General features: G+C 41.6%; 1 protein-coding gene across 1 annotated transcript in view; it reads right to left on the bottom strand.

Moving 5' to 3' along the window:
- The window catches only part of Myh15 (myosin heavy chain 15), a 138,063-nt gene that overhangs the window by 18,069 nt on the left and 108,715 nt on the right, over positions 1 to 11,279 (bottom strand). Inside the window, exons 34-36 of the mRNA XM_005345129.2 lie at positions 7,298 to 7,490; positions 6,273 to 6,476; positions 625 to 750 (exon numbers count right to left, since the gene is read on the bottom strand). Of these exons, the coding sequence (XP_005345186.1) occupies positions 625 to 750; positions 6,273 to 6,476; positions 7,298 to 7,490 (523 nt within the window). The remainder of the gene's footprint in view (positions 1 to 624; positions 751 to 6,272; positions 6,477 to 7,297; positions 7,491 to 11,279) is intronic.

Raw genomic sequence — 11,279 nt, 5'->3', positions numbered from 1 at the left:
GGCTAATAACTCTTTCTTAATAGCACTGTTCACTTGCTCTCTTTTTGATGGAAGCATAACACCTGCCCATAGTGGGTGCATGACATTGGCAACTTGTTGAGATCAGTGACTAACCCTGAATTTAGTGCCATCTAGGAAAATACCATCAACAGCTATTTTAGTTTACAAATGAATAAGGTTCACAGGCACAAACACTGCCTTTCTCATCTGGTTTTGCTACCCCAGTAGTAGTACAGATTGGTTTAACCATCCTTCTCACCAACGTAAAACCATTGCATACCCAAGAAAAATGAAAATCTGTAAGGAAGCACTGGGAGAATTCTTTCTAGACACCAGATATATTGACTCACAACTGAAAAATAGCTAACATAGAGAGAAAGACTCTTGTTTTCACAGGATTTTACTTTTAGTCATTCATTTACTCCTTCTCATTGCCAATGTGGTTTAGAAGACAACAGCCAACTGGCTTAAGTGTTCTGTCTAAGGGGGAAGCCACAAGATCAGCTAACCTCTTCCTGACTGTATGGGGAATCAATGAACTCCACCTGGCTGCAGCAGGTCCTGTCTCTGATCTATAGATCTAGTGTCCTCTGGAGGACAGAAATGAGTAGTCAACGGGCCCACCTCAGCAGCTGCCTTCCTGGCATTTTCTTCTGCCTTTTGACACCTCTGCAGCATCTCTTCAGCTTCCTTCTGCATCTGAGCAACATCAGCCTCCAGTTTCTTCTTCTGGCTGAGGAGACCTGTGTTCTAAGGAAGGGCAGCATTCCAGTTAGACAACAAGCAAACCTGAGACCAGCAATGCACAGGCAAGCAGCTCTGGGTGGGAGCAATTTATCATAGTCAATCATATGCACTTAGGCAAGAATTCCAGCCCCAGGTGGTAGTTTGGGTGCAAAAGCCATAGCAGATGAAGGGGTTTCATTTCAAACAGCTATTCTCAACCTGTGGGTCTCAACCCCTTTGAGGACAAAGGACCCTTTCACAGCAGTCACCTGAGACCATCCTACATATCAGATATATACATCATAATGTTAACAGTAGCAGCAATGGGAATCATCTATGGTTGGGGTCACCACAACACGAGGAACTGTATTCAAGGGCCGCAGCATTAGGAAGATTGAGAACCACTACCAGGAGAGAAGAGATGGAATCCTGAATCAGAAGGGTGACTCCAAATAATCCAAAGGCCAAATAGGGGTTTAGTTCTTAGCTTATCAAGGAATGCTTTCTCAGTGTGATAGAAAGAAGTATCCTGGAGCAGAAATTGGAGGATTCCAGCATGCTCCTGCAGGAACATCAATTCCCCTCTTGCCTACCTGCCTTCCTTCCTCACTCTGCGGAGAGGAGGAAGTGAGAAAGCAGATGACAGAAAGTTCAGCCCCTAGGACGCCTTTGTGCTCTGCAGCCATGCTGCCCCAGTTCCTTCCTGATTGTCACACTGGAGGCCAAGGCCCTCTTTGCTGCGTCTGCCCTGTGTTTGAAGTACGGCTTTTGTGAGCATGTGAAACCTTAGCACAAAGAGCGGGTGTAAAAAGCATGGGTTTCCCACTTTTCCTTTCTCCTTTCATTTCTCCTTTCACATCGTCCTGTCACTGTCGGCTAGTTATTGCGTTTCTCGGGGCAGACGAAGCCTTGGACAGAGAAAGGAGGTATCCCAGGCTCACAGCATCATCACAAACACCTCTCTCCATTCTGTGGAGGGGCAGGCCTGGGCTCTGCAGGATTCCCAGTGCCTTCAGTGTGGCCTGGGGGAATTAAGTCTGTTTTCCTGAAGTGTCTTACGGGTGCTCACTGCACATAACTCCATAGGCGTTCTCTCAGTGTGAAGTATGGCACAAGTCCCAACACCGATTTGATTGTGGAGCAATCACTCCAGCTTTTCCAGGGAGATGACCATGAACACTCCTGCAGGCTAATGCCTTCCCGTCTCCCTGTTCCCATTCTCAGAAGGACAAGAGGTAAGGCATCATGTGCAGAGCATCATTTGTGTAAGTTGTACTCTGACGTCTAAGAGGAGCCCATGCCTCCTGGATGAATGCCAGACACAGCATCTTGGGTCTAGGGGAAGGACCTGAGAGTTTGTGGAGCCTCCAGCTGCTGCAGAAATGAGGATCTCATAGGTCAGTGTGAGATCCGAGGACTGAAACTCTCATGTTAAAGTTTCAGAAACTGCCCTACAGACCAAGGTTTCATTCCTGGAGTGTCGCAGTTTGTTTCCCTGCTGCTGTGACACAACGCTAACCAGAGCCAACTTGGGGAGGGAAGGTTTTATTTCAGCTTATACTATCAATCATTGAAAAAAGTCCAGGCAATCTAGAGGCAGGAACTGGCGCAGAGGCAATGCATGAGGGCTGTTTATAGGATAGGCTTGTTCAGTCTGCTTTCTTATTCAACCAGTACCATCTTCCCAGACCCACAGTGGGATGTGCCTTATTTTATCAGTTATTAATCAAGAAAGTGCTCCCACACACTTGCCTATGGGCCAGTCTAATGGAGGCAATTTCTTTTTAGTGATATATATTCTTTCTCTACTTCCCTCCCTTCTTCCCCACTTCTTCTACCCTCTTCCATGATTCCTATGCTCCCAATTTACTCAGGAGATCTTGTCTTTTTCTACTTCCCATGTAGATTAGATCCACATATGTCTCTCTTAGGGTCCTTTTTTGTTGTCTAGGTTCCCTAGGGTTGTGAATTGTAGGCTGGTTTTCTTTGCTTTATGTTTTAAAACCACTTATGAGTGAGTACATATTATATTTGCCCTTCTGGGTCTGGGTTACCTCACTCAATATGTTTTCTAGATCCATCCATTTGCCTACAAATTTCAAGATGTCATTATTTTTTACCACTGAGTAGTACTCCATTGTATAAATGTACCACATTTTCTTTACCCATTATTCAGATGAGGGACATTTAGGTTGTTTCTAGGTTCTGGCTATTATAAATATTGCTGCTATGAGCATAGTTGAGTCCTTGTGGTATGATTGAGCACCCTTTGGGTATATATCCAAAAGTGGTATTGCTGAGTCTTGAGGTTGTTTCCAAATTTTCTGAGAAAATGCCATACTGATTTTCAAAAGTGACTGGACCAGTTTGTATTCCCACCAGCAATGCAGGAGTGTTCCCTTTACCCCACATCCTCTCCGCGTAAGTTGCATAAGTTGTCATCACTGATTTTTTATCTTGGCCATTCTGACAGGTGTAAGATGGAATCTCAGAGTTGTTTTGATTTGCATTTCTCTTATGGGTAAGAATGTTGAACATTTTCTCAAGTGTCTTTCAGCCATTTTAGATTCATCTGTTGAGAGTTCTCTGTTTAGGTCTGTACCCCATTTTTTTATTGAATGAAAAAGCAATACTCAAATTAATATAGAAAAGCAAAAAACTCAGGACAGGCAAAACAATTCTGTACAATAAATGAACTTCTAGAGGTATCATTATCCCTAACTTCAAACTCTATTACAGAGCTATAGTACTGAAAACAGCCTGGTTCTGGCATAAGAACAGACAAGAGGACCAATGGAATTGAATCAAAGACCTGATATTAACCCATGCAACTAGGAACACCTGATTTTTGACAAAGAAGCAAAAAATATGAAATGAAAAAAAGAAAGCATATTCAACAAATGGTGCTGGCATAACTGGATATCAACATGTAGAAGAATCAAAATAGATCCATATCTATCACCATGCACAAAACTCAAGTCCAATGCATCAAAGACCTCAACATAAAGCCAATCACACTGAACATCATAGAAAAGAAAGTGTGAGCTACACTTGAATGCATTGGCACACAGGAGACCACTTCCTAAATATAACCCCAGTAGCACAGACACTAATAGCAACAATTAATAAATGGGACCTCCTGAAACTGAAAAGCTTCTATAAAGCAACGGACATGGTCAACAAGACAAAATGGCAACCTACAGAATGGGAAAAGATCTTCACCATTCCCACATCAGACAAAGGGCTGATCTCCAAAATATATAAAGAACTCAAGAAACTAAAGAAGAAATAATCCAATAAAAAAATTGGTACAGACCTAAACAGAGAACTCTCAACAGACGAATCTAAAATGGCTGCAGGCAATTTCTTAACTGAGATTTCCTCTATCCAGGTGACTTTAGTTTGAGTCATATTGACAAAAGTTAAGCAGCTCTCTCTCTCGCTCTCTCTCTCTCTCTCTCTCTCTCTCTCTCTCTCTCTCTCTTTCTCCTATTACTCCCTCCCTCTCTCCTGCTCTCCCTCTCTTCCTCCTTTCACCCCACTCTTTTCCCACCTCCCACTTCACATTAAGACACACAGTACATTCTCAGTTATGACATGTATAACAAGTGACTTGTCACCAGTAGTTGGTAGATAATAGGTAATATGTTTGAAAATTAATGATTCAGTATGCCACATTTTCTTAAGCTAAATCTTAATGGAAAAAGAACCTGTTACGAATTTTGTTTCTCTTTTCTTCTTGCAGTTGGATTGAAATCAAGGCTTCATACATGCAAGACATGTATGTGGTCTACCACTAATCAATACACACAAACAAAGTCAAGTGTTGAAATGAGTTAACCTGTTAAGAATTATGCACACCCTACAGCATATTTGTTCCTGATCCATGGCACTCAGAGAGGTGATGTCATTGCATGAACTTACTGTAGACACAGAGTAATTGTAACACCTTGTGGTAAGTATAGCTATGACTTATTTATTTACCACTAAGGAGGGCACTCTTGACATTCTGAGAATAGCAATTCTTTTGTGACATAAAATCATATGGTACATCAAAGGTGGTCTCTGGACCTTGATTACAAAATGCCAGTGGCATCTCCCAGTCACTGTGGCAACTAAAATGGCCCAAAAATTTCCAACACTCCCAAGAGTGACAGTCTGTCCTACTCAACAGTCACTAGAGCAAACTTCCCAAAGAGTGCATCTGCAAACTCACCCCCCAGCTGCTCACAGTTCTTCAGCAGCTTCCATTATCTGCCAATCAAAGTCTTATGTTCTAGAATCTTGAGCCTACCTGTCTCCTGACATTATTTCTCCTCATCTCTTCTAACTGTACTGTCTTCTACTATGTGAATTTACCTGAAATTCTAAATTCTTCATCTTCATCCACTTCCTTCATTTTTCTTTCTGCCACCTTGTCCCATTTTATGCATGTCTTTCATGACTAGGAAGAAAACTATTATGTCCCCGCCTGACCTCATGAGGGTTATTTGGGCATTCTGGAGAGCATTATGTCCTCTGTGGTACTCTGAATAGTACTGTGTTGTTTACTTGTGTCTTCACTGTTTGGGGACAGTGAGGAGGTTATTTGTCATACTGAGTATACTTATCTAAATTATACTATGTGCCCTAAAAATGCTCAGTGCTTGACACACTGCTATAGGCGTTTGTCTCTGTCACTGTGGCTTTTTCTGCCTTCAGGAAAATGATCTAGAAATCCTGCTAACCCCCACTTATATGGCCTTACAGGAGAATCCAGGAGAGTGAGAGAAGCCAATCAGGATGCGAGAGATTCCCAGGATGCTGGGAATCAAGTCACTGAGAGAGAACAAGGGAACAAGACAACAAGCAAATAATTTTAGATCAATCTGAAATGTTTATCGCTCCTCTGCTATCGTGGCTGAGAATGCCCTGACAGTCCATTCTTCAAGCAGAAACCTCGGTGTTCCAGCTGCACTATACTCCCCACCATGCCCACAGAAGCACATATTGAGCCCCTAAGCCCTAGTTCTGCAGAATATAACCTTATTTGGAAATAAAGCTTTAAATAAGTTAAACAAGTTAGTATCGGGTCCTTAAGGTGAGCCATAATTTCCACATAATACATCCTTATAAAAAGGAGAAAGCTGGACAGAGACACACCACAGGATAAAAAGACAAAAGAAGAATGCGTGTGAGAGCAGGGAATGGAAACAGGGCGTCGACAGAAAAAGTGCCAGGAGACCATCAGAAGCCAAGAGAAGCTGGGCCTTTTGTGAGTGTCAGTGAGAGCATGGTTCTTACAATATCTTAATTTGGATGACTAGCACCCAGGACTGTGAAAGTTGTCTAAAGACATCATTTGGTGATGCTTGGTTACAACTGCTCTGGGAACCTAATGCTTGTAAGGAAAGGTGTGACGGGCTTAGCTGCATATTTTTCTGAGCATCTTGTGCCACACCAAAAACTTGACGTGGCCACCATACAAATCCTTAGCTGACTCAGTAATGGGAACGCCTTCCTCCAGCCAACTGACCCAGCACATAGAGAGAATGAACATGTCCTACCTGGGTATAAAAAAGATTGATTTTTTCTGTGGCTTCCAGGAGCTCTTTTTCTGCCAGCTTGTATCCTCGCTCTGTCTGTTCTTGCAAGGACCTCAGTTCTTCTAGTTCAGACTGAAGAAGAGTGTTGCGCTGCTCAGCCAGAGACACCTGTTCCTTCAGGTCCTTGTTCTGGTACATGCTGTCATCCAGTTGTTGTTGGAGCTCCTGCAAAAGAAAAAAACAAACATGGGCCTGGGGCATGGATCTCTCTGAGTTTAACTGTTAGCAGGGGAAGCAGGGAGCAACTCCATACAGAGACAAGTTTCTAAGTTCTTGATCTCATAGATAAAAGGCTTTGCAATCACACCTCGAGAGGTACCTCCAGGACAGTTTCCTGAAGTCAAAGAGAGGAAGTGTCTTGAGCAACAAGGCAGGAAGTTGTTGATCTTGGCAGGTGCCAGGATGTAGGGGACAGAGAGGAAGCCAGAAAGTTAAACTTTCTGCTTTAGAAATGAGACAGCAGCGGGAGCAGCAATTGTCCAAAGGGCTAAGCAGTGATGGGACTAAGGAGTCAGTTATTTCTCCTCTTTCCTTACATTGTTCTTGGTTTCTGCCATATTTCTTTCAGCCTGTTGGCTAAGGCTGAACTTGAGGTTATAAAACACAATTTTCTTCAGAGCAGAAGAAAATTTACTTCCAAGGACAAGAAAATCCCTACTGTTGGCTTCAAGTAATGGTGTCCACACTACCATTTTGTGCCAAGAGGAGGCTATGAATGGAACTGACCGAAACATGCTCCCAATAGTGCCTTAGAAGCAGATGGCTGCCCCAGACTCTGTCTATTCCTTCTTCCTGCCTAATAACCCATCACAAAATGAGTTGTGTACCTGAGCATGCATGATTCTGACAGAGCGTCACCCGTTTTTAAGATAAACATCTTCCAGCCTTCTTGAAGAGTGAGATTTGCGGTTTTCTTCTTTACTGCCCAACAGACATGGTTTATGTTTTGTTATGTTATATGATATTATGTTATGGTTTGAGAGTACCTTCATTTGACCCTGAAGTTGGCCCAAGGCTCTAGTTGTCTGTGACACCTGCCGGTTGGCAGCACAAAGCTGAATCTCCATCTCCTTAAGGTCGCCTTCCATCTTCTTCCTCATTTGGGTGGCCTCAATTCTACCCAAAGCTTCAGAGTCCAGACCTGACTGCAGGGAAGTCAAGGCCTGCTGATGCTTCTCCCTGATTTCAGAGTAACATTTGGGAAGAACATGATACACTCAAATTAAATATTGCTACCTCTTATTTTCTTTTTTCTTATTTACTTTTTTATTTTTTTTCACACTTCCTCCCCTCCTCTCATTTCCCTCCCACTCCCCTACTAGCTACCTCTTATTTTCAAGTTATGGAAAACATATTAAAATAAAAATATTTTCAGATATTACCAAAATGAGTCTAAAGAGTATCCATTTTATAAACAGAGGAAGCTTGGCCTTGAATTAATGAGTCTTTTGTCATTATAACAGTCAAAGTAAGGCTTTTCATAGAACCATAAATTCATCATAGAACCATAAAGACACATGAACTATGTCAAGGTTCCCATGTTAGCTTTGTCTAAGACTCATTAAAGGATTGTTCTGTAGTTTTATGTCAACATCACACAGCTAGAGTCATTTTGGAAGTGAAAATCTCAGTTGAGAAAATGCCCCCACCAAATTGACCTGTGTAAGACATTATTATTATATTGATTGACAGAAGAGGGCAGAGCTTACTATTGATGGTGCCATCCCTGGACTGGGGGTTCTGTGTGGTATAAGAGAGCAGGTTGAGCAAGCCACGAGAAGAACGGCCATAAGTAGTGTTCCTCCATGGCTTTGACTCCAATCCGTGCTCCCAGTCCCTGTCTTGAGTTCTTGCTGAGGCTTCCCTCAGTGATGAAACTTACAAGTTGTAAGGTGAAATGAATTCTTTCTCCCCAAGATTCTTTTGGTCATGGTGTTCTAGCACATCCTAACCAAGACAAGGATGATAAACTCTAAATTTCCTAGAGTGTCTATAGATGAAGAATGGATGTTCTTTTAGACAATCATAGTTGAAAAAAAAAACAAGTCTGAATACAGTAGGAAAGAGCTACTGAGATCCAGCCATACTGCTCTAATGGTCTGCAGTCTTCAGTAATAACATGGGTTTGATTTTTGTTTTGTTTGTTGTATATGTGTGTGTGTGTTGCCTTCTCTCTCTAGGAGTTTGAAGGACAATGACTAGTTGAGAAAACTCAATACTATATAGTATGTAAATACTTTAATATTTTCTTATAAGAACAAAAGCTCTGAGCAAAACCATAATTATAAAGTGCTACCAACTTGGTTAATATCCTAGTATTCAAGAATTGCAAAGAAGAATTTGAGAAAATCATGGGAATTTTTACTTGGCAATATTTGAAAATACTTGGGCACCATGGGACTAACTACGAATTTGTTAGTTGGGACTGCAGTGCAATGGGCCATCAATAGCCTCTCCCATATGATAAGGAATCAGACAGATTGTGTGAATCTCCAACCTCTTTTCCTCGCTTGTGCTATCAAAATGTAGGAAAACTTTGGTTTCTGGAACAACTTTGAGTAGTGACTTATTTTACATTCTATCCGAGTTCAGACTCTGATTTCAGAGAAAAACAAAGCAAAACAAAATTTCTCCTCTTTTAGCTCCTCAGTATTTGGTAGTTGTTCATCAAGAAACTTTAACTGATATCAAAAACACAAGTCCTCTTAAGCTCATTGCAACAGAGCCTTAGTCCTAGGCAGATAAGTAGAAGAAAGAATTCTTTTTTTTTCTTTTTTATCCTAATAGAGGCTATACAACAAACATCAAAAGTGTACTTGTCATGGGTCAGAATTAGATTCCACACTGAATTGTCATAGAGTGTGTCCTGACCTCTCACACTGATCAGAGGTGCACCCCTAACTGTTAGTAGGATTGTGGCTGGAGTTTGCTATTGGTTCACAGGTAGGGGCCTCCACTTTTCATGACCACATTTTATTATGGGTAGAAGGGCCGCAAAAGAAGGTATAGAAAAATATGGAAAGTATCTTTTTTATTTTATAGTAACTATTACTTTACACTTACTTCTAACCTAGCATTAAAACTGGGCTTCTGTATTACATTTAGTACCTATCCCCAGGCACTGTGCATTTGTCTCCCAGATTAGAATCCTATAAGCTTTCAGGCATATAAAGATAATGAGAATGTTATAAATCAAATTATGCTGCCTCCAAATGCTGAAGCCTTAGGCTCCAGAAACACAGTATTGTGCTTTCATGAAGATGGAACTTTAAAGACCTGTACATGCAAACGTCTCTAAAGAAGCAAGGAAGATAAAAATGAAGGTCTTGGAGAAGGGCCTTAATCTAATAGCAGAGCCTTCTGAAGAAGAAGACAGCAAAAATAGATCCTCACAATAGAAAACTCACATAGAAATGCAGAGAGGGAGCAGCCATCTGACTTCAAGATGAAAACAGAAGCCTTATGAAAACCTGCTGCCCACACGATGATCTCAGATCTACAGTGCCGAGGCTCTGAAAATGTGAATTTGTATTGTCTAAGCCATCCAGCCTATGGGGTTTATTTATTTCTTTTGATTGACAGCATCCCTTGCAAATTAGTAAGGGAACTGGCACACTCTGCAGCACCTACATTCTGAAAAGACTGCCCTGATTTCCAGTGGGGAACTTCCTGGGTTTCCTCAGGTAGCTCTCTCTACTAGGAACACTGGAGTCTTTGTGGCCTGCCACCAATTGTCCATCTACAAATACATTCTGTTTCAGCAAACTGAATGTCTCAAATGCTAGCTTTCCTATAGCTATCTGAGAAACTTCATAAATGTTATGTAAAGACGTGGATAATGCCCTAAGTGATGACTGCAACACCATCCATATGGAATCAAAAATCTTTAAAATCAAACTCCCTTAAGCACATCTTTTAAAGGAAAATGAAACACTGAAGGCTGCCCAGATGGCCCAGTGGTTTGCCAGCATTTGTTTCTCTTACAGAGCACCCAATTTGGGTTCCCAGAATCCAACATCAGGAAACATCCTCCAGCTCCAAAGGATCCAATACCCTCCTCTGGCAATATTAATATTAATAATAATAATAACAATGAGGAAGAAAAGGAGGAGAAGGTGGTGGTGGTCATGAATATAAGAAGGAGTTTGGGGTAAATTGGAAGAATTGGAAGGGAGAGGGGATAGATGTTATGTGAATCCAGCACTCATATGAAATTCTTGAAGGAATTTTTAATTAAAAATAAATAAAAAGTAGTATCTTTGAAGAAAACCAGTGCTTTTAATAGCTTGGCTGTTGCTTTGGTGTTCAGATTGTCATAGATTTCTTACAAGTCATCTATTCTGATAATGTTACCAAGCAAATGGAACTTTTTTTTTTAAAGTGAGTTATCTCTGCCTTAAAAACTAGACAGAAATGATCTAAACCATCTCTGAGCGTAGACGTCCCAGCTACTCCAACAGTGCACAGAGCATCTGCCAACACTGAGAACTCACATGGTTAGGAGGTAAATATCTCTCGTGCCAGCTGCTTGGACTTTTTCTCACCACTGGGGTCTCTCCTGGGCTCACTCGCTATTCCTCACCAGACTGACAGAATGCTCAGCAGAGGAGAATTCATGGAGAGCGTTCCACAAGTGCTAAGCTATAAAAGCTTGACCTCTGCTGCCTCTTGGCCCCTTCAACTTTCCAGGAACTGTACTAATAGACAACTTCAGTTTCTGTGGCAATGCACATGGTTTATATGAACACAAGTCTTCAACTTCATCCTGCCCTCAGGTGATATTTCTTTTTTGAGGTCTATAATTTACCTTATCATTTTTGATGGCTTGGACTTTCTCACCCATATATATTTTTCCCTGAAATTCTACTCCATTTCCTCCTAGCCCTAGACTCAGACTGAACCATCAGATTAGAGCAAGGCATTTGCTACAATCTGCGCTCACACAAAGCAGGGAGGGTCTGGGACAGT

The sequence above is a fragment of the Microtus ochrogaster genome, chromosome 2 (genome assembly GCF_000317375.1).
Source record: "Microtus ochrogaster isolate Prairie Vole_2 chromosome 2, MicOch1.0, whole genome shotgun sequence".
In the NCBI taxonomy this organism is placed as follows: Eukaryota; Metazoa; Chordata; class Mammalia; order Rodentia; family Cricetidae; genus Microtus; species Microtus ochrogaster.
Note: the sequence above shows the minus strand (reverse complement) of the source record. Positions and strands in the feature narration are given on the sequence as shown.